Consider the following 26,157-nt stretch of genomic DNA (forward strand, 5'->3'; position numbering starts at 1 on the left):
TTCTTTAGTGAGTGTTGAAAAGGAGAGAAGTTATTTGACCACTGATGCTTTAAATCTGGTGATACTCACTTTTAAAGTTTCCAAGAAGGTACTTCAGAGACATAGGACAAAAAAAACAAAACAAACAAACAAAAAGGGGGGGGGGGGTGGGGAACTGCTCTGAAATAGTTGAGGCTCCTGGTTATGTGATAAAGTCTATTTTGGCTTCCTTACAGGACAAAGAAGCACAGGTTGGGGGATAATTATTATTTAATTTTCTTTTTAGGAAGTATTTTATGCACCCGCTCTGGGTGCCAGGTACTAGAGGTATTTTAGTGGTCCATGAATTGACTTGTTTTATAAACTGCTACTGATACTGTCTTGCTTTTAAATGTATGCATAACATTGTAATGTGATGTTGAACACTTAGGTATTTGTCAGGAATCGCAGTGTTCTGATCTTACATGCTATTGCAGGGGCTAATAAAGATGCAGCCTATTTCTATTCCAGAAAGTTGTGATTTAACCATAATTTAAGGGAAGGAAAAAGAATAGGCTTTTGCTTTTGAGAATTTCCACCACTTACTGTGCTTTATATGCTTAGATGCATTGCCTTAAGTTTTCTGCAGCATCTTTGACTTTAAAGATAAGATTCTCAATAGTATGCATCAAATTACTTTTCATACAAAATTCCATTGTCAAAAGAAATCCTTTTGTATGCAATAAATAAAACGTTAGTCTGGTATAATTCAAAATCTGTTTCTTATGTAAGTTTTCTTTTTGCCTTGTTCTGCCTTTGTAAGCAGATTCTTTTGCAAATGTGTTATTACAGCTGTGGCCTAGGAAAGAATTCTCTTTTTGCAACCTTTGGATATCAAAGCATAGAATGGTTTGGGTTGGAAGGGACCTTAAAGCTCCTCCAGTTCCAGCCCCCTGCCACGGGCAGAGACACCTTCCCCAGAACCAGGTGTTCAAAGCCCCATCTAATACACAATCTCCTGGTGCAATGGGAGGCATCTGTGCGGTGCGAAGCCCCAGAGATGTCTAGCATATGCTGACAAACAGAATCACCTGTGAAACTGCCCTCGTGTTTGTGTTGCCCGTATGTTGTCGTGCGTAACTTGTGTGTATGTGAGAAAACATAATGCGAGGCTGAGGAGAGTGCAGAATGGTTCTCATTAGACTTTTATGTAAGTTGAGGCAACTGCTGTGGAGGTGAACTAGTCCTGAGCTCCGGGAAGTTGTTAACGTGACTGTTCCTAGCTCCGTGCCATGAGTGGCATTTAAACCGAAAGCTTTGCAGGTGCAGAGCATCCCCTGCGCTCTGGCATGCTGCAGCGGCTCGGGGGTGCGGGGGGGGTGCCCTGCCCGTGCTCCCTGCGATAGCCCCGCACTTCTCACGGCAGAGCCGCTGCTTGCTGACCTTGGCCTCCCCCCCAGAGCCAGCCTCAGCCCCCGCTGAGCCACCTGCGCGCTTTGACGGAAGTGGTGCAGGCCGTTTCCTGCTTGGGAGGGGCCTGAGAAGGTGGACCAATTGAATACGTGCATCGTACGATTGTGCCCAATGGGAGCGCAGGACGGGGTATAAGAGGAGCCGCAGCGGTCCGGGGCGCTAGTCGCCGGTGCAGCCCAAAGCGGTCTTGAGCGTGTGAGGGCAGGCGTGAGCGGCCGCAGCCTCCCTTTATCTCCCTGCGATGGCTTTACCGGTGACGCGTCGCGCCCCTGTGAGTACTGCTTGTGCCACCGGGGATCGGGGGGAAGGAGGCGAGTCGGGCTGTGGAGAGAGGGAAGGGGGCAGCGAGGGAGCGGAGAGAGGGGAAACGGGAGCGTGAGGGGACGGGGGAGGCGGTGGGCGGTCGGGATGTCGAGCGGGCGGGCAGGGGGTGTGTGAAGGGCCATAGGTCCTGCCGCTTTTTGCCCTCTGGTAGCCGAGCTCAGCGGGTTTGGGTGGCGGTGCGAGCAGGCTGGAAAGGGTTCTGCCCGGGGGGGGGGGGGGGCGGGGGGGGGGGGGTGGGGGGGGGGGCGGGGTGTGGGGGGGGGCTGCGCGGGGGGGGGGGGGGGCACGCGCCTCCCGCGCGGGGGGGGGGGGGGGGGGGTCTGCGCTGCGCACGGCACGCGCCCACCCTCACCCTCGTCCTGTGCCGCGGCGGGGGGTGAGGAGCACTAAAGCTGTGGTAACGAGCGGGGCGGGGGGGGCAGAGTCTGTTCGCGATGGCGGCTGGTGGAGGGTCTAATCCTGACCCCGCGAGGAGCCTTAGAGACCTGGCGTCTCGTGTGTAACGTGTGCGCGTGTCGGCATGCGTGACTGGAATTTGTACGGGCGTAAAGAAACGGCGCTGCTCGTGGGGATAAAACTGTAATTACGAACGAGTGAAGACAACAAACGCGACGCGGTAGGTAAGCGCTCTACAAAAAGTTGTCATTGAGGAAGAATGAGATAGGGGGCTGTTGCTCTAATAGCAGAGAGAGTAGTACTCCCTGAAACCTGGGTAGAGGAGACTTCTAAGCATGTGTGAATGAACGGGACATAAAAACCGGTTGAGTAACGGGTAGCGTACACAGAAGTATGGTGGTGGTAAGTGTATAATGGAGTTAAGTACCTGAAAGGTCTGAGAGTCTTAAGCTGTGCTTTTATCGTTTTAGGTCACTAGAGGGGTGGAAAATGCTCTGATTGACCTTAAGAGTAAAGCTAAAACTCACCTTCCTGGCAGAAGGGCTGCTTTGGAAGAAATAGGGAATAGAGTTACGACAAGAGGAACACGCATAGCTAAGGTAAAGGAACGTTTGAAATCCTTCCATAAGGAAAAGGTGGATTACTGGCTCTGTACTAATTGTAATTATTTGGACTGCAGAAAACAGAATGCTCCAAACCATCCATAAAGCCTACAAAAGGACCTAATAAGATGACAAATGCAACTGTACTGCCGAAATCTCCAGCTGCTGTGAATCAAGCTTTGAAGGAAACTGATGTTCCAAAGGTAAGACATAATGATACTTTTCTGATTCTTAATTTGATTTGAAATTTAGAGCTCTAACTTCAGAATAGGTTATCTGTATCTCATTTATTTGATGTATCTGATTTGTCTGCTGAAAAAGATGACGTTTTGGTTTAATGTATGTTGTGTTTAAAGGCTAATATTAAAGTAGTAGAACTAGGTGTTTGAGGTACTGGATGAAGCTTCTGCTTTAGATGGCAGTTACTAGCAAGCTTTCTGATTCTGTCTGTACAGCATCTTGGTGAAAGCTTGCAGTGCTAGAATGCAAACTCAGTTTCAACTTCTTTTATCTTGAGGAACTGTGTTAATAACTGGAGAAAAAAGTGGAAACAGGGGAACGTTGCAGTGTAAACAGTAAATATGTAAGCACTATAATCTGTTCCTTAGGTTCTGTCTCCTGTCCCTATGGATGTATCTATGCAAGAGGAGGATTTGTGCCAAGCCTTCTCTGATGTGTTGCTCAACAATGTAGAAGACATTGATGCTGAGGACTGCGGGGATCCCCAGCTGTGTAGTGACTACGTAAAAGATATCTATGAGTACCTGAGAGAGCTCGAGGTAGGGCATTCTGAGTCTGTGCTTCTGCAGTATAGTGTTGATCTTGTTGCTCACACAGCTTTTCCTTCAACAGCTGCAGCAATCGGTCCGCCCACGTTACCTTGATGGGAAGACGATCAATGGGCGTATGCGTTCCATTTTGGTTGACTGGCTTGTCCAGGTCCACTCAAGATTCCAGCTTTTGCAAGAAACGCTGTATATGTGTGTTGCAGTTATGGATCGCTTCTTACAAGTAAGATATTTTTCAATTCATGTTTGGATTAGGAAACTTGTTCAACTACTGAGTTAGATTTGTAAGGAAAGGATAAATCCTAAGAACCTGCACAGTCCACTCTGTGCAAGCACTCCGTGTAATGTTGCATCTTAACTCTGAGGCTGCTGTCCACTTTGAGCCTGTCATTGTAGGGATGCTTCTGAAATCTCATTTGTGTTGTAAGTGTAAGCACTGTTATACTGGTGTTTTAAAATGATAAATTAGAATCTGTTCATTTAGAGTTTGACTTTCTGGGGCCTGATTTTTAAATTCGTATGTTGCAGAGTCATCCAGTGCCTCGGAAGAGGCTTCAGTTGGTGGGTGTAACAGCACTACTTCTAGCTTCAAAATATGAAGAGATGTTCTCTCCTGATGTAGCAGACTTTGTTTACATTACTGACAATGCCTACACCAGTAATGAAATCAGAGAAATGGAGATTGTGATTCTTCAAGAGTTAAACTTCAATCTGGGACGACCTCTTCCAATTCATTTCTTGAGAAGAGCATCAAAAGCTGGGGAGGTGGGTACTTGTCCTTATTATCTAGAGCTTTCTTAGATGTGTCAAGTCTTACCAGGATTGCTTCTGGCACTTTTATCATGTGATCTTACTAACTTTCTGCTTACATGCTGGATCAAGAAATTCAGCTATGAAACTCCACCATGTGGAGTAACATGACATCATTGTGGCAGCCGGTAGCATTTCATGTTTGTATTTACTGGCCACTGTGTTCAGTCTTTGTGGCAGCAATTTTACTGTTAAACATACAAAGAACAGAATCCTTGCTTTTAATCTTTTGTATGGTGATTTGGGTAGTCCCTAGTGTAAAGGGGAGCAGTGTTGCTGTTCCTCATAACTTCTGGATGTAAATATTATATTGTTTAAGAATAAAAATATTAACTTTGACCAGACAGTTCACTGTCTTGAGTGAACTGCCCACACTTAAAATAAGCTTCAGTTACCTCAACTGACCACTAGATAATGCTCGATGTTAGGGGACTGCTTTAATAAGGATCTCCTTGGCATGTTTTAAACTTTTGTGGTGTTGTGTCCCTCTCCCTCCCAGCGTATTACAGAAGGAGCATTTGTATCCTTGGTTGGGCACAACAGTGCCTGGTACTGCAGTTTCCTGTCTCCCTTGCTTGACTTTGTGTCTGAATTCTGTATGGGTGCTAGACTAGACTGGTTTGGATTCCTGTCTCAATTTTGACATGAGTGCCTGTAAACTATTTTTGTCAGTTAATTAATATAATAAACAGTTCTGAATTATTACGGTAAGGTGAAGTGAAACTTTGTGGATTAACAAACTCTCAATCTGGTAGGCTGATGCTAAGCAACATACACTAGCAAAATACCTAATGGAGCTGACGCTGATAGACTATGACATGGTTCACCATCGCCCTTCAGAGATTGCAGCTGCTGCGTTATGCTTGTCCCGGAAGCTTCTAGGACATAACAAATGGGTAAGTATTTTAATAGAGTTAATGAAGGTCATGCTGTAAATAAAGATAGATCTTAATAATTTTTATGGTACATGTAGAGTAATGAAAGGGTGGACCATGAATAGTGCATTGTAATTCAACTACTGGTTACTTTGCAAGTGTTGCTGCTTTTATGTTGTCTTCAGTGTAGAAATGTGGTTCTTGGCAGTGGTGTCCAGACTCCTGCTGTGCACCAGAAGCAATTCTGGATCTGTCGCTTATACTACATTTCTTAGCACTCAAGGCTAAACCATGAAGGTTAGGGCATGGCTACCCGAAGTGACTGTGCCTTGAGCAGCAATCCCCACCTCATCAGTCTCATATCTCTTGCTGTTACATTGCAGGATGCAAAGCAGGAGTACTATACTGGGTATACAGAAGACAGTCTTGAGATGACTATGAAACATATGGCCAAGAATGTTTTCAAAGTAAATGAGAACTTAACTAAATACACTGTAAGTACCACTACTTAAATCTTTTCTATGTTTTAGAGAGAACCTTTGTTGTCTATTCTGGCTCCTTAAGTAAATGTTTTGTAGGTTACTTTATGCTGTTCTGATAAGGCTGTGAGAGGGTACTGCGTTAGTACTAACTTCAGAATATTTTTAGACAAACTGTGCTCTTGGTAACTTTGCTTGCTTGTTTTCCAGGTAGTCAGGCTAAGAGACCCAAAATTATAAAATGTCTTACAGGCACAGTATTTATCTTTTGTAATGCTGTTCCTCTACCTCTGCAGGCTACAAAGAACAAGTATGCAAGTAGCAAACTACTGATGATAAGCACAATCCCTCAACTGAACAGCAAGATAATCAAGGACCTGGCTTTACCACTCTTGGGATAACCCTAGGCAGCAAAGATCTGTTGATGTATGCACTTTGTCTTTATCAGCCTGTTGAGGCAAAACTACTGCTCCTTGTACATAGCATTCCAGCTGTACCAGAGACGTTTCAGGTTTGGAAGGTGAAATTTTAAATTTTCTTTGTACTACAACTCTCTGCCTAGAAATAAAGCTTCTCTTTTATGAAAAAGAGTGAATCTTAAAAGGCTCTACCTAGACACATCTGATGTTTAATGTCCAAGCAAGGCGTCTGACTAAACAGGTGATTGATACAGCTTGTAACTAATGTGGATGATTGTTCTCAGAGGTTGTTTTCTAGTGAGACTCTCCAGGCATTACAGTGACTTATATTTTAGACTTACCATTTTCACTGTTAAGGTATGAAACCAGACAGTTATCTTTTGTGTCCCTCAAATACGTACTTTATTTCAGTGTCTGGTCTCAAAGTAATACACAGGAATTTTTGTCATTTGTTACACCTTCACATTTGGGGAGGTAGGTAGGCTGGCTGTAACACATACTAGCCTGGTAAATAGTTGTGGTTAGGAACTTTTTCCTTAAAATCTGCTTGATTTCTAAGACCCACTCCAACCTCCCCCACCCCCCAAGCTTTCGATTGCCTCTTCACTCACACCACCCCCCTTTTCTCTTTATTTTGTTTTCTTCTGTGTTTGTTTTTTTTTTTTTTTTTGCTCTCTTGCTTTCTTTTTTTGCTGTCTTCCATTCTCCCTGCCTTTTCCTAGGTTTTGCTGCCCTCACCTAGATTTTTTTCCTGCCTTTTCCCAGATTTTCCTGCCTTTTCCTTCTTTAGCTTTGATTAGATTTTCCTGTCTTTTCTCTGATTTTCCTGCCTTTTTCTAGATTCTGCTCCCTTCTGGTCTCTCTTATTTTTCCTGCCTTCTTCTCTCCCTTTTCCTCCCCTTTCTTCCATTCTCTTTCCATCCCATCAGCCTACCTGGAAGAATACAGTCCAAGCTACCATCAGTAGATTATTCCTTGTCACTTCCCATTTTGCTGTCCTTTGCAGCTATTAAACATCAATATCTGTATACTGAAGGAGTATAACTATGTAAGTAGTAGGTCTTTTCTGCCTCATACCTCATTTAAGGCTATTTATTTGTTAACTTAGTGCTATATAACTAATGTTAAGTTACAAACCTGTTAAGTTACACTTTTTACCTGCCTTCTCCCAATACCTCCTCATCATGAGTGTGCTGGCTCTGATTTAGAACAACTAAATACTGCAAAAACGGCCTAGAATTCAGTGCTCCCCCTGTGGGAAGGATGTTGTAACTACTGCATTTTATCTAGAGCAGGAGACTTCTTTCTCCCATAGGATAAGTCAACCTAGCACTTCCTGCACATGGTGTTGAAAAATGTGCTTGATCATTTTTTGTGTATATGATTCCCCCCAGACTAAGACCCAGCTTCCAGAAGCAGATTCTACCATCTGTGATCCCTTGCTGGAGGGGAGGTTTAAGTGTGCCTAACCTAGACTTAGGCAATAGTTTAGGAGGGAGGCCATTCAAGATTTTTCAGTTTTATCTTAAAGCTTATGCAGTGTGTTAACATACACAGGATTTTATTTTTTTTGAGCTGCTCTTAATAACTGAAAATTCATGCACAGCACTTGAGCCTGGGCATGGTGAAAATGTGTTGGAGCAAAGGAAGGGGACTTTTTTCTTTAGAAATCCAGGCAGTAAAATTAACAGACATTGTGAACAGATATGGTTATATATGTAACTGGAAACAAACTGCACAAAGGACAGACCCATTCAGCTAACCACTGCTTCTGTTTTATTTTCTGGAGGTTCAGAAGGCAAAGCATGAATGGTGGTAACTAACTGTATGGCAAGCAACAGCCACTCTGGTATGGGAGGCAATCAGATTTGAGCAATAATGCTATTGCCATTTGAAAGGAGTAGTGCATATCTGTAAGTACCTGGCATAAAAACTCTAGAACTACTTCATGAATAACAGCAGTAGAATACTACATTATACATTCATACATGTTTCTATCATATTCAGTTTTTATATACAGTATATGATCTGTTTCTATAAATGTACAGCTCTGCATAAAGACACTTATTACAGGTAGAGCATTAAACATAAATCCAACATGGGCCAGCCATATTACACTATAAATCTCAAAGAAGGCAACATTATTTAGCATACAGTACTATGTGGCTTTCTGTTTTAACTTTTTAGACTGCCTATTGGCGTCCCTAAACACATCAGCAAACACAAAGCGATTCCATTACAACTCTGTACAGAATTACTTAAATACACCATCACAGTAGGTTTTTAGATGGTAATATCCCAAATTGGCCTAAATCTTTTTTGACATGTAGCAGCATACTTAGCATGTTCTTCCCCAGAATGATCTGCAGTAGAGGAAATGTGCATTTAACAACTTCAGTAGATAATTGCAAAGGTTACTGATACTCAGCTGAAGGCACTTATTAGATACAGTCAGTTCAAAGTCCCTGGTCCCAGACTGCAAAGCACCTTTCTGTTTCAGGAAAATGTAAGTTTGAGTACTCTTCGCTTAATAGGTGTTAAAATCAGGTTTTAAATATAATAAATAATTGGTCTGTATGTCCATTGCTGTATGCTTCTGAGACAAAATGATCAAAGTCTGTGCTGTGGGTAACTTCCTGCTCATGTACAACTTCACTGGTGAAAACCCTGCTGGTAATGGCAGATCTCAGAACCACCATGTCCTGAAGGCAAGGAAAACATCTTCAACCACAGGTAACTTCATGCCAATTATTGTCTGAGCCTTTTATATCTTTGTGACATAATTGTTGGGAAACAGACCTTGTTTCCCTCGTAGTCTTCCTGTCCACCAGCCAGAAGGATCTGTGACAAAGAAAGCAAAGTAGTGAGGTTCTGTAAACTTTATACCTGAAGAGGCAGCCTTGCAAAGCTGTTACACAAAGTGAGAGCCTTTTTGTAAAGGAATGAGGAGAAATGTGAAGAACTTTAGCTTGCTGATCTTTTGGCTGCATCACTGCCTTAGGAGGTTGCTTTAAAGACACAAAGAGTTAGGACCGGTTTTTAACTTTTCTGGTTCTTGTGCTGTAGCTGTGGTAATTTTCAGCCAAAGCCTGTGACACAATTACAGAATTGGAGATCTGGATACAGATCTGGAGTACCGAATAATGCATACCTCACTGATGAGGTCTGATTGGTGTGGGTGTGGAGACTTCTCTACTCTCTGAGCTGTCATAGAGATTTGCAAGCTTAATGAGGGAGAATAACTGTGGGGTACCTCAACAAAATTCCTGTCTTCTTATCAATACATACCTTCTTTAATTATATCAATCACGTCGTTGGCATTAAAGCTAAGCTCATCTGTGTCCTGAGCGTCATACGCATACAGTGCCCTGCACTGTGGTACCTGAGGCTTAGGCTTGGGCTGTGGTTTTGGCCTTCCTCCAGCTGGTGGTGGTCGGTTTGTTGTCTGCCTGCGAACGCTGATGGGAGAAAAAACATAAATGTGCTTTGAAGTATATGACTTGAACCTAAGCCTTATCAACCCCTCTGTGCTAATGGACTGGTTCTAGAGCATATCACAGAACAAGGGGAAAAGGATTCTCTTAGGTTTAAAATAGACATCTAACACTTCCCTGTGAAAGGCCTAGTTGCCATTTCTTCCCTACAGAAATGGATGAATAGGTACTTCCAAAGAGCAGTTCAAATGCATAGTGCTCAGTATAACATTTTAGTGCTCAGGCTAGAATGTAAACAAATGTGTACATGCAGTTCCTGTGTATTTTGGTAGCTACACAGTTCAGTCTGTCTCTCCCCATGCCCCAACCTCACTGCAGTTTCCAGTATTAAAAACAAAGTTCTAGCTCACAGTCTTGCTACTTTACCATTCTTGTGACTAAGCTGTAAGAGACTGTCTCTCTTTTAAGTTGCCTCAGACTCCAGGGCCATCTATGGACTTGTTCTGTTATAGTCAACTCTGAAGCAACAGGGGAGATGCTGCACAAACTCTGTCACAGCTGTGACCACTCCAAAGATAGGAAGGGGAAAGAGGGAAGAAATGCATTTTGTCAGCTCATCAGGTAATAAAGGCTGGAAGAGAGAACAGGTATTAGATGCAATTTGTCAGTTTAATGTAAATAAATAAATGTGATGAATGATTAAAAACACTGCAGTAATGTGGAGGAGCCAACTGCTATCAGTTCACATAATTCCATAACATCACACAGCTCTTGGAGAGGCTTACAGTTACTTAGGCTAAGTTCTAATTTTTATCAGTATGTCTTTGTCTAGTTTTATGTAGTGAACTGCACCAGAAAATGCACTTTGAAGTATGAATTAGAACAGTATTTCAGTTCTAAATTTACCTACTGTGAGAGAGGATTTTCTGCTGTTGTTCAGCATGTATTGACTTTGCTTGGGATAAGGTATGTTATCAAACCTAGACTTACATATGGAAATAAAAATTCAGAGCAAGTCTTAGAAAAGTGGCTCAGCTTTTCTGCAACCACTATAGGACAAGAACATGCTGAATGAGATGTTTTGCTGGAGAGCATGGTGGCTTCTGACTTACTTAGGTTTATATTGGATTGTAAATGATAACTGAAATTTAAAGCTGTCATAGTACCACTGCATCCTTAGCAGCACCACACCTCCCTCCCCCAGTTTGGACGCAGATGCACTGAGGCTCCGCTCTGCTGCTTGTGACTTAGTGAGGGCTCTCATTCACTCTATGTGCCTTTGGGCTCTGTATCAATCAGTTCTAGCTCAATTTTCCCTTTGTATGCTTCATCCATGATATCAGTAATAGAGTGAACCTTGCCCTCCAATTCTGTTCAGCCATGCCTCTACAGACTGTATTTAACACTGGTCTTGCTATTACCTTTGGTCATTCATCAAGCAGCCCCTGAACTCTACTCATTTCACTTACCTGAACCACACCGCTGGATGTAGTTAGTAATGATGGTTCTTTTGGGTACAGTAAGAAAGGAGCTCATAATGCAACTCTGTTTTGTACAACTAATTCTTTTTGGTCTGTTGCTGCTGTGAAACTCCCCTAGGATGTGTTTTTCTTAGTGGTGAATGTGTTGGAGAAATTTGAGTGCTGGGACTGGTACTTAACTGGAAGGAAGGACAGGCAGAACCCCTCTGGTTTTGGGCTTACCTGCCACCTCCGTTTGTTTGTGAGCCTGACTCTGGTCTCACCTGGTTTTGGAAGTTGATCTTTTTGTCGAAGGATATGCTTACTTGGCTAGATTACTGTGTGTTCCGGCCAGGTCCCTAATGCTTATGCTGGCCAAGGGTAACAGCAGTCTGTGGGCAGCGAGAAGGTGATGGAAAGGAACACACAGCTTGTCCTGGCCGTGTCAGCCAAAGCCAAGCCTGACCTGCGGCGGTGCCACTGTCCCGACAGCAGGGGGCGCGCGCTGCCGGTTGGTCTGCGCCGCGACACCACCGACGAGTGCTGGAGCGTGCCTGAACCAGCTCTTGGGGACACGCATCGACACAGGCTCCTGTCACCGTCAGCACTGGTAGGGCCAATAACCGGGTTGTGTCCGTTACGGTGATTACAAGCTGCTCTTCTGACTGTGCTCAGAACATGGGCTTACTGGCACTAACAAAGCATGGAATATGCTAAATCAAAATACTCCAATTCCTACACCAGTCCACCACTTTTACAAATGTAAAACCGAACAGTTACCTAAAGTCACCCTCACGGGGCTGCACTCCACGCCTCTCAGAGCAGGCACTTTCCACCATTTCTGACCAAAATGCTATTTTACACTGCAGGTAGGAACCACAATTCAATGAACTCGCAGGGTGTACTGGACAGATAGCAATTCACCAATTGGAATGCTACAGTCTACAGAATAACTTTGCTAGGCCCTTTTTAGGTGTTCCCTTACTTTTAGCATCCATATTGTTACTGTGTGTCTCCTACAGCTTTGGCTTGCTTTGAAAGAAAAAAAAAAAAACTCAAGCCACAACAAACCAAAAGAACAAAACAAGCAACCCTCAACTCCTCAACATCCTCTTCTCAGAGTAAGTAACTTTGTGCTATGTTACTACATACTCTCTTGCTTTACTTACAGCTTCCTATAGAAAAGCTCAACTTCTACAAATCATCAGTGAAAACTGTGGCAGGCAGTGAAGATGTCATTTAATACAGTGTTTTGTTGGAGGTGTTTATCATGTGTGTTTACCTGAGCTGCAGAGCATAGAATTGTGTCTGCACTAACCATTACTATGCGAAGTTGTAACACCTGAATTTTTATTCTCTAACAGAACCTTCCTTGTTGATTTAATATGCTCTGGGACTTGCTTACATCAGAATTAAATAACAACCAGAAACACAAACTACTTATTCAAAACCAGATTATTTCTCTTTTTGTGCTAGAATTGTTGAATTGACAGAATTCTTTGATTAAGTGGTGCTCAAATTCCCACTGCAGTAAAGCTCCACTAATGTTCTACAAGAGAGGAATAAAAAGGCTAAACTGAAGCCAAAACCAGTTCAGTCATTGGAAAGTTTAAAATTTTGTAAGGCCTTTAACATTCTGGACCACTAAGGTCCCATAAATACTTGACAGAAGACTTCTGTCTTTTGATTTCCACAAATCAGAGGTTTTGCCTGCTCCAAGACCCGGAGCAGCTGTTTCCAGAGTTGACAACAACTTGCTCTGCTTCCCTCTACTAAGTCCCTGATTTATTGGTTCTGTCTTTCTGCTACAAATCTGGTGGTTTTGATACTTTTGACTACTGCAGAATGCCTAGTGACCTAATAAGACCCACTCCCCATAAAACTTGTAGGATTGTCTTGGGAACATATTCTGGAAGGCTGCAGCTTAGAAGTCCAAATGATGCTAAGTCTTGACTGTCATGCCAAGCCTTCCTCCTTAAAAGAAAGTACAATTTGGGAATATAAGTCTAGAGTCAAAGGTGGAACAAAAATACTATTAGCCAGCATTTCTGGGCATGAGACTGCCAGAAATCTGCTGTTCATGATCTGCAAACCAGAGGAGAAGAAGGCCTAGTCAAACTCTGCTAAGTGTCCTAATACCCTTAAGTAAAAGTTACCAGGCAGATTGGTAACAGGCAAAAAAACTGGTTCACCTTCATTCCTAAAGGCTTATGAGGAGTATGTGTTTTTAAATCCTATGGAAGATGATGAGACCTTAGAGTACAGCTCAGTAGCACAATCTGGTCATCTCTGTACACAGTGCAAGTCAGATTTAAGTCAGTTTGTGTGTGTAAAGCTATTTACAAAAATCAACACCTTTTCCTCAGGTTTAATGTAAAATCTTACCCGGCTGCTCCTTGGTCAGGTACTTTCAAGAAATCCAGGCTTTCTGGTTGCTGCGAAATCTTGCCTGATCCTCCTGACAGTTGCCGTGGTAAAGCTGGACGTGTCATATTTGTATACAGGTTTTTCTGATTGGCCCGCTGGTTTCCTGGGGCATGGGGAAGTGCTACAAACTGTGGGGGATTTATTACTCCATTTTGCTGCTGACCTAGAAGTAAATAAAGTGTGAACACATCCACTCCAAACTGTAACTCAGTAATCTTGTGTTGATGGCTCAGCTGTCAGATTTGGCTGTCAGCGAGACCCAGCTATAGAGGTACTTCAAAACAATGTTGATTTAGACATAGTTTGCAGTCTGCTGGCAATCTATTTCTGTTTCAAGTCTTCATGGACTTGTGCTCAAGTTAGAGATGTGTGCCTTGGATGTTACAAGCGAGAGGATGTCTGGTAAGGACCTGTCATAAGCACTGGGAGATGTTTGATTACAAAAGGCCATACTGCAGGAATGGGTAGCCACTGGTGCCTTGGACATGTGTGTAAATTTACATCTGAACCTACACAAGGCAAGTCTGAGCAGTGTCTGCAGGCACAAGGCTTCTTCAACTAATGTTTGGCTTTTTCATCTAACTATAGAAATGCTGAAAGTATTAGACCTTCTTTGCTCTAACTCACCCCGTGTGAATATTGACTGTGTTCACAGAGAGGTTAACTCTCAACTACAGTAATTTCCCACTTTACTACAAGCAGTTGTTGTAGACCATGCAAGTCCTTAGTTTGGACTCTTACAGCTGTGAGGATTGGGAACTGTCTAGTTAATTTGGTGACCGAGACTGGCTGCACACCCAGCTCACACCATTAGCATTGTGCTTCTCAGTAAATAGCAGCTGACTCAAAGTATTCTGGGAGCATAAGTAAACAAAAAAAACCCTAAAACCACTTGGGGAATGTTTTGTCAATGGAATATTGTTATCCCTTGACTTCACAGGCTAAATTAATCATATCTCTCAAGAGCAGAAGTGAAACACCCTAATGACATCAATCCCATGCAGAAAAAGCCATGCTGCTCACTGGCACAGCTGATACTGCATCTCAGCCTTTAGCATACACAAAAATTATGTATCAGGGTGGGACAACTGAGCATAAACCACATTCTATTGTTTACTGGCACTAAAAGCAGTTTCACTGCAAAGCACTATCTATGACTTGATAAGTGTTTATTTTTTACCCTTGAAAGTGGAGAAGGCTAAGGGGTAAGGTTTAAATTCCATGTCTTGCATTAAGTGGCTGAAAATGCCAGCATCCACGACAACCAGGACATCTCTGGTGGAATAGCAGTTTGTCTGCTGACTCAAACAATACGATGCTCAAACAATGCCTACAACTTAAGTATTGCTGACAGGATCTTTTAAAGACGATTTTAAACCTTTACTAGGACCTGACATGTAAAAAAAATTGCCAGAAGACAAGAGTAAAGTGAAAACTTGAATTCTGTTTTTGCCTGAGGCTAAGAGGACTTACCAGGAGGAGGTGGTGCAGCTCTCATAGGGTAAGTCTGACTTTGAGACCTGCTGGAATACCCTCTACTTTGGGTAAGGTTCCGTCTGGTAGGACCTAAAAAAGAAAACCCAATCATTTAATTATCTAAGGCTAAGTCCTTCTGGCTGCCTGACCCCTACTCTGATCAGAAAGTGCTGATCTTCAGCAACAACGAATCTAAAACATGCAGCACTGGCCGGGTTGTTCTACAGCGTTAGGTGCAAAAAAGATGACCTGGGCATACTCTCCCTCTTGTGATCCAGTTCAGCCACAGAATATAAAGTAAAGCTATCTCAAGACTGCAGTAAATGAGGTGCAAAAGACTGTTAGCTTTATGAACTTGTTTATAAACCATGGGTATCTGGCAGAGGAGTACTTTGGAATATACTGTTTCTGATCAGCAATTAGTATGAGAAAAAGGCAGGACGCTTAACTCCAGAGGCTGGTGTAGTTGCAGCTCAATCTCTAGTGATGTACAGATGCTACCTTTCCTCCTATCACAGCTTGCTCTGTCCTGATGCAGACCTTTCTTCATCAGCTAGATTGCAGGAACTGCAGGATCTCATCAGTCAGACTCCTCCCCAAAATACTTGGCTAATTGTGTGCCATTTGTACTATGTCACACAATTAAATGCCCTCATTTCTTTTGCCACAGAACAAACAATTGCAGACATTTCAGAAACAGTCGGTATATAGTGAAAGCAACAAAATTCCATCATGACCGTTAGGATCTGTAACTTGGATCTTCATTTAAATGTTACAGAGAAATAATAAAGAACATGCTGAGGCTAGAGGCAAGCAAGGAAAGAATCGGCCACTCTATATTTCTGCGTCATTCACTAATGCCTAAAGGAAATTCATACTTACGGGAATTCTTTGGTAACCCTGGTCCAATGCTGATCTGCAGCACCTTATTACTTGGCTTGAGAATAGCTATATCTCCTTGGCCTTGCATAAATTGGACTTGTCGAGAACCACCACTGCTCCAGGGCCCCCAACTCTCCTTTTTCAGCTTCACTTCAAGTCTAATAAATATAAACACATGAACACGTGAATAAAAAGCCAGAAAGTACTTATGGCAAATCAGGACAGTATCACTTGGCAGCAGGTAACTTAGAAATACAAAATGCTTGGACTAAGAATCTACATTCCCCAAATGATTCAGGTGACAAACTGCTTGATTACATCTCTTTCACGCTTTTTAAAATGTTCTTGTTAATTGATGTTTTAACTTCCCTGCTAGAGCTACTCCAAGGAAGCTTAAGATGCCCCAGTGAGGTCAGAGTGTACAGTGAGCATTTGAACAAAACTTTTACTCCTGATACTGCCCTTGGGTTCCCAGCATACAGGAGTATACACTACAGCCATGTTTCACACTTTAGTTGTCTTCCTACATCCTTTCCAAATTAAAATAACCTCCTGTTAACTTTTCTAATTCTTCCACTTTTTCAAATCAAATAAACATACAAATTCAAGGCCTGCTGTTGCTAATCTACTTAACAGGTAAGAGTATTAACCAAAGCACATATTTGTTGGAATAGTTTCCAGCATGTCCTTACAGCTAAAATGCTCAAACATTGTGTAGACTTACAGGCTTGTTTCTAAAAAATGTTCCCAATATAATTTACTTAATGAACTCCTTTAGAATTACTGTCACCCTCCAGTCCTTGGTCCCTGCAAGAAATACCAGCATTTCACATTGTTACAGTATGTCTCCAGAAACTGTCTTTCAAACTCATTGTTTCCACTCCTAAGTCAAGGTTAAGGACTTGGAAGAGGATGCTCCCTTCTCATGATAGGAAACAGCAGCCAGCACAGAGATGGAGATCTTGCAGTATGGTTGCACATTAATTGTGCAGTGAATGGCTTGGCCCTTACTGTGTGGTGACAGCTCTGCTGGCACACAGGTGCTCTGTAGCACAAAGATGAAGACCCTTGAGCCTAGACGCTGTGTTCAGCAGAACAAAAGCACTTCTTCTATGCACAAAAATAGTGAAAAGTGGGAGATGACCCAGGTACAATGCTAACCTATTACTTGGATGAGCTAAGCATAGTCTGGTCTCTTTGCACATACAGATTTTTACACTGTGCTGCCTCTTATTATCTTAAAGCAGTGTCAGGAGCCCAAAATCTAGCATTTACTTATATTGGCAGACAGAACAAAGACTATTATTAAAAGCCCATTGAAAAAGCATAACTCACGTATTGCTAAATTTCAGAGGTAGATCTCTTTGTGTTTTTTCTTCATATCGTTTTGATAAGAGGCTTAAAAACTCAGTTTTGAAGACCGATTCAAGCAAACTATCATATTCCTGTTCATGGAGGATGAAAATGTCATCCTGCATTGTGCTGAAAAGAAATCAGAGCATGTAACATTCACATTAAAATTTCATCAGCAAATACAGTTAGCATTATAATGATATTTGCAGAGTACCCATGGTTAACATTTAAAAACACATGAAAGTCCAAGCAGCATTAACTGCAGTCTTGCTTTCTGAGACCAAGTTTGTTGTTTTTTTTCCAGGTGGTTTCTGAGAGATAGGAATATTACTCAGTCATTTTATAGTAATAACATAGCAAAAGAACCATGTGCCATTAAGATTACAATTAAAGTCTATCTCTTCAATAATGGCAAAACTCGTGCTTAGAGGTGAATTAGAAACTTGAAGATTACTGGAGTAAGGCTGAAACCCAAAGCAAGCAAATTTGGAATGAAAGCTTCCAACTTTTTGTTAGCTTTAGTTTGGACTGGTTTAACACAGTGTACAAACCACACACTCGGTTCCAATGCCACCTTTGGACCAACCACTATTTACACCTGCTGAAGATGTGAAACCACAGAACTATATCCACATCAGTAATTTGGCAAGGCTGGTTTCTGACCTCCCGGAGTCCCCACACTAAAAAAGAGTTCTGCTGTGTCCTAGCCAGGATTACTATTGTTCCAGCATGCTTCTAAGTTTTTTGTATGTGTATCGCTCTTCCTTTGAGTAGCATGTTGGCATACTTCCTAGCTATAACTACGCTGGAGCCCGTCTGCTTCTGCATCCTTTCCACAAAGAAGGATAAACAAAGCTTTCCAAAGAAAACTGTAAGACCTGAAAATGGAGGCCATGGGTTCCCCCCCTTACTTCCTAACTTGAATAGCATATAAGCAACCACAGGATGCTCTGGTTCGATTTGCCAATCCCACAGTAAACCAACTGTATTTTGAAACTAGTTAAAAATCCGTGCATATTTCTGTTCCTTTCTTAATGCTAGAATCCATTCCCTTTCCTAGTAGATTAATTTTCTGCCTCCCTTACTTCTTAATGCCTCATCCATGTTCCCATGCAGCCACCTGAGAGCAATCTAGTGTAGGAAAATGTGTCTGGAAGAAGAGACAGCACAAGACTCTTGACAGATATGGAGAGCTGAGAATTGCCTAGCCTTATCACAAGACAATTATCAATCACAAAATGGAGTATAATCATTGAAGAAAGGAGTGTTAAGTTAAACACTGTTAAATATTCCTGGCAAAACATGGGTGACTCCATTTCATGGTTGTTTATTCTACAGCAGAGAGTCTGAAGCCAAAGCTTCTCTGCTCTTTTGTCAATGCTGTTGGCCAATCTTCTGCTGCTATTACTAATACCAGAAAATACTGTTTTATAATAGTAATTTATTTCAATAAATATCACCTAGTAAGCAAAAAAGGCACTCTCAATCTGCATCTCTTTCTGAAGAAATGGACCTTTCCCATCCTACTGGATTTAGAGCTGACATTCATTATGAGTTAAGGCTGTGGTAGCCAGGTGAAGGGCAAGTCCAAGTTACACACCTGTCTCTAAAAGCCAGCTTCTTACTATAGTTTGCAGAACAACACTATCACACAAAGAAGGTGCTAATATCTCACCTAAATCTATATATGTATGTATTAGCTTCAATGTTTCAGAGTAACTCCAAATAAATTAATTGACTCAACATACAGCTCAGGAAAAAAACCCTAAACCCAACCCCTATGTTATTAGGTCTATTTGCCTTCATTACTGTTTTCTGTTCCTAATTACCCAGCAGTCACAGATTTCCACTTCAAGCATGCTCATCCCTTTTGCTCTCCCAGGTGGTTTGCCCGATTGCTGACTCTATAAATCTGACAGGGGGAAGCAGGTCTTTCTTTCTGACTCCAACTTCTCATTTGGTTACTGAAGGCTACTGACTGTGAGTACCTTTTTATGCAGAATTAAAAATAGCTTCATAGTGTGTCAAGAGGTAGAGGTGCTCTTGACTATCACGTAAGAGACTTGAGACATTAGGTAAAGGCTGACTCTACCTACCACTTGTGTACTTTACAATATCCTTTCAAGCCCTGAAATCTTCCCCATAGTTTGGAAACGGGTGTACGAAACTACAAACATACCTAATTGGTATTCAAAAGAGCAGTAAGAGAACTATGAAGAATAAAAGCATGACCTCCTTTCCTATCCTCAAGCAAGCTAGAGGCTCAGCAAGGCTTCTATGAGGTTTGTAAGAAAAGCCCAAGACCTGCAGCAAGTATTATCCAGTCAGTGGTATTTTTTTTTCTGATTTGGTAAGAGTCTGACTTCACAATACTGTTAGGATGTCCTGTGTCAATCCTTATCAGGTGAATTATAAAGCTCAGTCATTTGTTCTTACTAAAAGTGCAAGAACATTTCCATGAGTATGGATTGTCATTCTCAGCTCTTGAAATAAATTCCAAATTGGGCATCTGCACTTTGAATTGCAGCCTCTTTAGTAATTTAAATTATTAGGAAGTGTTAACTGCTGCTAATGAATGTCACTAGTGCTAATTACTCTGCCTTTGTCCCTGAGTGTATGGATACAAGCTTGTGTCAATAATTCATGCATGGTTTCTAGACAAACTATTCAGATAGATAGCAGTGCAAGAATCCAGTTATCTTCTCTCTCCCATTTAAAATATATTTCATTTTGTATTGATTTAGCTAAAACTCCATTTAGCTAAAAATTCCATGAAAAACTGGTTGGTTGGTTTGGGTCTGCCCCTCCCCCCTCCGAGTACATAGTAGGTAATATACATACTAAATAAAGGTTTCACTCTAGTTTTATTAAATGTAGAGTGTTAAATATTACAAGCGTTAACTCTTGTCACTGAGACAAGATCATCTCAGATTTGAGAAAAGTAGTAACTTTTACAGCCTCTGCAGCCACACCATTGTATTACTACTACATCACTTAAATGCAGAGTTAAGAGATCCCTTAATTAGACTCATTTTGAACTCAGACCATACTAACACAGTAATAGGGAAAAGCCTGCTTGCCTCCATAGATTTGTAAGGGTTTGGTTTTGGAGTAATACCTGGACAGTTTGATAGCTTGCTTTCAGCATATGCAAAACCAGGTTTTTTTTACAACAAAATAAAATCAATAAACTAGATTCAAAACATTATTGGACATAATATAACATACGTATTTACTGTGAACAAAACATATTTGCTTTTGCTTCTGAAGGTTCTGTGGAACTGCTATTGACATGTGAGAGGAGTGTAACAGCTTTCACTAACTTGGCAGGCAGCCGTTCTTTTAGCTGACTCAATGTGACTATGCCTTTGGAATGCTACAGGCCCAACTCAAGCATCTGGCTGCAATCTGTTCAGGGTTTGCACAGCACACAGTCCAGACTGAGCACTACAAAGACAGGTTCTGCTCCCATTTTGTTGCAGCTTTCCTTATAAAGATGTATGATAAATAAACAACAGGTCTTGAAAATGGTACGGTGAGCAGACACATTTTACAGATGTTCCCCTAATCTTGAAATGGCTGTGAAGCCTTCTGCAAAAATGAAATCTGCTGTTTTGAAGTATTGGATAATGTCAGTGACAAGATTTCTGGCTATGCTAATGGGAACATTTTATAAGCATATACTAAAAAAACCTCCGCAGTAGCTATCAATACACTCAATTATGGACTTGTAGTTATTTATTGCAATATTTAAAGCACATTTCTTGCCATGGATCTGGATCATTTCGTATTAAATGACATTCAGCTACCAGCTCTGATAAACTGCAGTAACAAACGCAGAGGTATCCAGAGGCTTTGTTCTCTGATCTTCAAAAGGATGAAATGATATAGGCAAGAATACACTGGTCTTACAGGCAGTTTCTTTCTGGTTTTGCTCACCTAACTGGGTTTATCTGCCCTGTGTGGACACCATTCAGTCAACAGAAGTGATGGGAAATCCAACTAGAAAAAATTAGTAGCTCACCAGTGAGATAACACCCCTTTAGGAAGCAGTGGACATGTACAAGATGAACTTCTGTAAGTAAGAATTATTTCTGGGATACAAGCTTGAGCCATAACTTAATACAATGTGCTTGTACATGGTGAACATATGCATCGCAAAATAAGTTTTGGGGATGCACCAGACTGGTGAGACCAGTGTAAGTGAAACATTTTAACAACTCGTCAGACAGTGTTTGTGTGGCTGGCTATGAACATCTATTGCTATAGCACACTTAGTAGGGCTGGGATTGGAAAAAAAAAAAAATAAAAAAAAAAAATCAAGCTTCAGCTTTGTTTGCAATATTCAATTAATACAGCTTAAGAAATCCACACTCCATCAACCAACTTATTTCTCCCATCCTACACAGATTTCTGTGTCAATGGAAAGCCATTTTCAAGGTACTGACCTTAGAGAAACAGAAAGAATTCTCTCCACCTCCATCCTTCGCTTTAAGACTTCCTTCACTTGGCCTTTCTCTGGACCCTGCTTTATCTTCTCACGCCCAATCAGGTATATGCATTTTGGAGTGAGGACAAGATCTCGCTTCACACTCTGAAACACAAAATCGTTTGAAAATACATAGCATGGGGAGATCAATGCGCTAATGTGATGCTGTTCCAAAGATACACAATGTACTGTGATTTGGGCAATACTGGTAGTATTTGGTTGAAGTGGAAAAAAATTAGTAATACTGATGGGATTAACCACGCAACCTCAGAGTCAGACTGCACAGGACAGTAGCTTTGTTCCCTATTTCCTAACTAATGTAGCTTTCTGTCCAGCAAGTCCCATAAAGCCTTCATCCTGGGACAACAGGTTTAACAATGGCAATGTTCCAATCACAAGGGTGTAGCCGCTTCCATGTATTCCACTGGATTCCATTTTTTCAAGCTGGAATCCTAGATGGTATGACACTAACATGATGGAGTTTCCATTAAAGGATGGTAGTGCTATCTGCAACTCCCTAATGAACTAATCATTAGTGGATGCTGCTCTTAAACCTACCTTAAACCGTCTGTCATATTTTGTTACAGTGTCTGCAAAATCAATCTTCTCTCGTTTGCCTACAAACTGGCGTAGCTCTGGATGGTCCTCCATGCCTATGTAATCGCCCACAAAATTCCTGTTAATGCTGTTCCGTCTTCTCTCTTTCTTGTTCAGCAATAGATCTGATGCTTAAATACCAAAAAGAGATATTGATTAATAGCATTTACTGAATTTTCTAAATTCATGATCTCAAACAGCCAACTGTTTCAAGCAGAACTTTTCGGGAAGAAGTCATAACCAAATTGTTTATAATATGGAAAAAACAATGAAGCACTATTACTGATCTTCTATATAATGATCCATGTAATTATTAAATCCATTCCTAATGAAATACACCATTAGCAAGCTCATCAATTCTGGTGAATCAGGAGCACTTCAGCAGCTAAAGAATTTCTCACTGCTGGAAATTGAAACTAGCTCTCACAAACTCAGAATGTTGTTCATTCACTTGATCCAGGTCTTGTATTCAATTAAGCATTACACTCCTCGGAATAATCTGTATCATCTACAGACCACCTAAGTCCTGTATAACTGTGGGAAGCTTCTCCTTTTTCACTTCACCAGAACATCTCTGATCAATGTCCTACTCAGTCTGGCTTTGTTGTCAGAGCAAAACACTGGGTAGTCCAAGAAATTCATGTATGCAGAGCATCCAACCTCTTTAGTGGTATCTTAGGGGTCTAACATTTTGCAGTCATTCCTAGACAGTCATCTGCAATGTCATGGCTTGCTCTATAGAGAGGGAGGTATTTCCTTAATCTCTCGTGGCACTCTCTCCTAGAATTGTGTGTGAAGTATCTGTCATCAGAAGTTATGACTTACCTTCTTCTCTCATCTGTACGTATTTTTTCCTGGCCATGTATTTCCTCCATGCCTTCTGGATGGCTCTGGCATACCCATCATACTTTCTCTCTCTCATCTCTTCTAACAAAAACAGCTGTACAAAGAGACAGTAGCGTGGGGGTCAAACATTTCATATTAAAAGGTTAAGAAAAAGCTGTATTTCACTTTCAACAACCTTCCCGTGCATTTCACTCAAGATCCAAGCTGCTCTACCACAACTATGGGTTCTGAGATCAGAATGTTAAGGTAGCCTTTTCTGGACAAAATCTGATGCTTGAGTGGTTCTAGTTTTTACCAGTCTAACCATTAATCTTGATATCTAATGATGAAAGAAGAGGAAGCCCTGAAATATTCTATGGTACAATTCAAGGTTCTCCTCTGGGCCTCCATCCAGCCTCCATCTTCTCATTCTCCAAAATTCGTATTTCTCTTGTTAGAGTATTACCATGTCTATGGGAATCTGTGTGATCTGTAACACAACACCGTGTTCACATGCAACTTTCTTCCCTGCCTGAATTTCCTACTTTCATGTCCACTGGCTCCATTCTTTTCCAAAGAAGGTTGTCAGCTGGCTTAATGATTTACAGCTGTGATCTTAAAATTCGCTATGACAAGTGTAAATTATTGTCAGAATTCAAGAGAAAATGCTGATTTATCAAAACAGAAATGGAATGTGCATCCCCTGTTTAGAGAATTTCCCAGGTCAACTAAAATACATGTAAGTTGAATGCATTAGCAACTTCTATAGCCTTTTTTCTTGTCTCATCAGCACAAGCATTTGGCTAACAATCACAGTACTAAATCAGACCACTGAAATGACTGTTGCTGATTATTTCCCTCTATTGTGTTCACCATTTGTAAGGACTTTTCTTCTGGCTTTCAAGAGATAAAATCAGTAAAAGCAGGTATATCAGAAGCAAACCTTGCCTTTAAGGTCCTTTTTTTAAATTTGCTGCCCTAAACCATCCAAATATAGAAAAAGTACTCTTGCTCATATTGATCTTAAAGAGGAAACTTGATCTAGCGCAAACCATTCCCGCAGAACCTCACTTGCTCTTGGAACAGTTATTTATTCAGGCATTTAATGGAAATGTAAACAACGAAGCCTCCTTTCTGCCACCCATAAAACCTTATTTCACAGTTGGCAACTCTCCATCTACAGCAAGTTTACTAAAAAAGAAATCTCTTCCCAAACATACAAGCTCTAGATGGGGTTTCAGCACAGGCCTGAGTGCTCCGGATAAAAAAGCCTTCTCAGCTTCAGCAATGGCATGATCAAGCGCTTGCACAATTCAGGTTACAGTAACAATATTGATGTAATCTCTTGTAAGCACTTACCATTTATTTCTCTAACAATACTGCTAATTACAAAATCTCTAGTTAAAATTGTGTTATCACCTGCAGCTGAAGGTAATTAAGGAAGCTCAATGAAAACACTTAAAATGTGTTCTTAAGTTATAAAAATACTGTGTGAACCCTTTCCTAAATTGTGTTATAGATCCTCCCCTCACACTGCCAAGCAAAACAAATCTTCTTCATCTGATTAACCAAAAACAGGTGAAACAGCACCAGGTGCTCTCTGGCAGTACAAAAATTGTCATTTACCTCTAAAAGATGATTTTTCTTCAAAGGAACATAACCCTAAGCCAATACTTCAACAATATGACAGACAACTGTCTTTGATGCAAGAACATGTAAATAAAGCCGTAGAATAATTCAGCTCATAGAAACTTTTTTCAACTTAAAATGAAAAAGGCCCAGACTATTTTTAGTACTTGTTTAAAAACTGATTTCATGGCATTTAAAAAAAAATTTTTAAAGAAAACACACACAGTAAATTAAAACATTTACATTAAAACAATAATGCAACCCCCAAAAAGTCTTATTATTTCCAGTCAAGCTCATGTTGTCTCAACCTGCAGGACAGCCCTTCAGCAGAACTCACAGATACACCATTAAATGGCATACACATGCAACCAGGACTTAGTATTACAAAAATGCATTACAATGGGAATGTGCATCCTCTAGAAAACAATTTCTTTCTCTTGGAAACAACCTAGTAGCATATGACACTGGGGAACAGAAGATGAATGTTTTGGTTATTTCAGAGTGAAGGGGAACTAGATCCATCAATCCTAGGTGAGCGCTTGCCACCTGGCTATTCAACAGAAGACAAGACAGCAGCAAATAAGTTAATTTCTTTCTTTGAAAAAAACAAACCAAACCAACAACATAAAGTAGCAAAACATGGAGAAAATAGCCATCACACTGTTGGGTTTTTTTTTAGTTTGTCTTCTTAACTGTTTATCTCCTAAACTGAGGTTGTATTTGGTTTGGAATTAAGCACAATGAACAGCACAGAGGCAAATGATTTCACAGTGAAAGCAAGAAGATCTGGTTTGCTACAGTGTAAAATATTGAAAATCAGAATGGAAGAGGTTGCTTAAATTACTAATACTGGATCCTTACAATTACGAGCATCTAAGTTGTCTGTATTAATGTGAACAGATACTTGACCACAATGTGTACCTGTCACCACCCTATAATAAACTTGAGGTCATCAGTAAAGGACTAGAAGTCACAACTGTAATGCCACAATAAAAGATACACAGACATCCACTAATGTCCAAGGTTATCATGCTGACTTTGCTAGAGAGAACGCCACAATAATCTTAGGAAATTAATCATGGCCAGTGCTACAGAGAAAAGCAGATGAAGCTCGTAACTCCTCATAATGGGCTAGCTAAGGTGTTGCTTGCAATGACTAAGTAGGATTAACCCTATACTAGAATTTCCTGCTCTGCCAACATGCACCTAAGTATTCTAATAACCTACCTCTTGAACACTACACGCTTTACCATGTAAACCTGTCTCTCGGACAGGTTTTACCTTTCTAGGTAAAGTCCCATTATTCCTGAACAGAGATGATACTATCTTACCCTATTAACGGTAGAAATGACAATTTCTTTTACACCTTGTAGAAGCTTTATTGTTTTCCCTTTAACAGATATGTTACCATGTGATTATGGCAGTAGAAGTGTTCTGGTTTTATTTTGATATGTAACTTCA

The 26,157-nt window shown here is 41.1% G+C and overlaps 2 protein-coding genes across 6 annotated transcripts in view; one reads left to right on the forward strand and one right to left on the reverse strand.

Moving 5' to 3' along the window:
* Nucleotides 1–1,552: 1,552 nt before the first annotated feature.
* Nucleotides 1,553–6,293, forward strand: CCNB2 (cyclin B2). Its single transcript, XM_057398680.1, has 9 exons — nt 1,553–1,702; nt 2,622–2,750; nt 2,831–2,956; nt 3,362–3,532; nt 3,606–3,764; nt 4,070–4,306; nt 5,107–5,247; nt 5,610–5,720; nt 6,002–6,293. The coding sequence occupies exons 1-9, from the start codon at nt 1,673–1,675 to the stop codon at nt 6,104–6,106; spliced, it is 1,209 nt and encodes a 402-aa protein (XP_057254663.1). The 5' UTR covers nt 1,553–1,672; the 3' UTR covers nt 6,107–6,293.
* A 1,584-nt stretch (nt 6,294–7,877) lies between these two features.
* MYO1E (myosin IE) overlaps nt 7,878–26,157 on the reverse strand; it is a 188,651-nt gene continuing 170,371 nt past the window's right edge. For all 5 annotated transcript variants that reach the window (XM_057398716.1, XM_057398692.1, XM_057398698.1 and 2 more), the window contains 9 exons: nt 23,068–23,182; nt 22,204–22,373; nt 21,605–21,750; nt 17,139–17,285; nt 15,804–15,961; nt 14,919–15,011; nt 13,404–13,608; nt 9,413–9,582; nt 7,878–8,965 (listed from right to left, as the gene is read on the reverse strand). In XM_057398716.1, the coding sequence (XP_057254699.1) occupies nt 8,889–8,965; nt 9,413–9,582; nt 13,404–13,608; nt 14,919–15,011; nt 15,804–15,961; nt 17,139–17,285; nt 21,605–21,750; nt 22,204–22,373; nt 23,068–23,182 (1,281 nt within the window). In that variant the 3' untranslated portion in view covers nt 7,878–8,888. The remainder of the gene's footprint in view (nt 8,966–9,412; nt 9,583–13,403; nt 13,609–14,918; nt 15,012–15,803; nt 15,962–17,138; nt 17,286–21,604; nt 21,751–22,203; nt 22,374–23,067; nt 23,183–26,157) is intronic.

Source organism: Pezoporus wallicus, unplaced genomic scaffold (assembly GCF_028554395.1).
Source record: "Pezoporus wallicus isolate ANWC-B61680 ecotype Strahan unplaced genomic scaffold, APGP_CSIRO_Pwel_v1 contig_3952, whole genome shotgun sequence".
Classification (NCBI taxonomy): Eukaryota; Metazoa; Chordata; class Aves; order Psittaciformes; family Psittacidae; genus Pezoporus; species Pezoporus wallicus.

Excerpts from the sequence above, each read along its gene's own strand:
- CCNB2 (XM_057398680.1), top strand. The coding sequence starts at position 1,673 with ATGGCTTTACCGGTGACGCGTCGCGCCCCT. Across the intron at positions 1,703-2,621 it reads CGGTGACGCGTCGCGCCCCT|GTCACTAGAGGGGTGGAAAA; the intron begins GTGAGTACTGCT and ends TTATCGTTTTAG. Across the intron at positions 5,721-6,001 it reads AGAACTTAACTAAATACACT|GCTACAAAGAACAAGTATGC; the intron begins GTAAGTACCACT and ends CTACCTCTGCAG.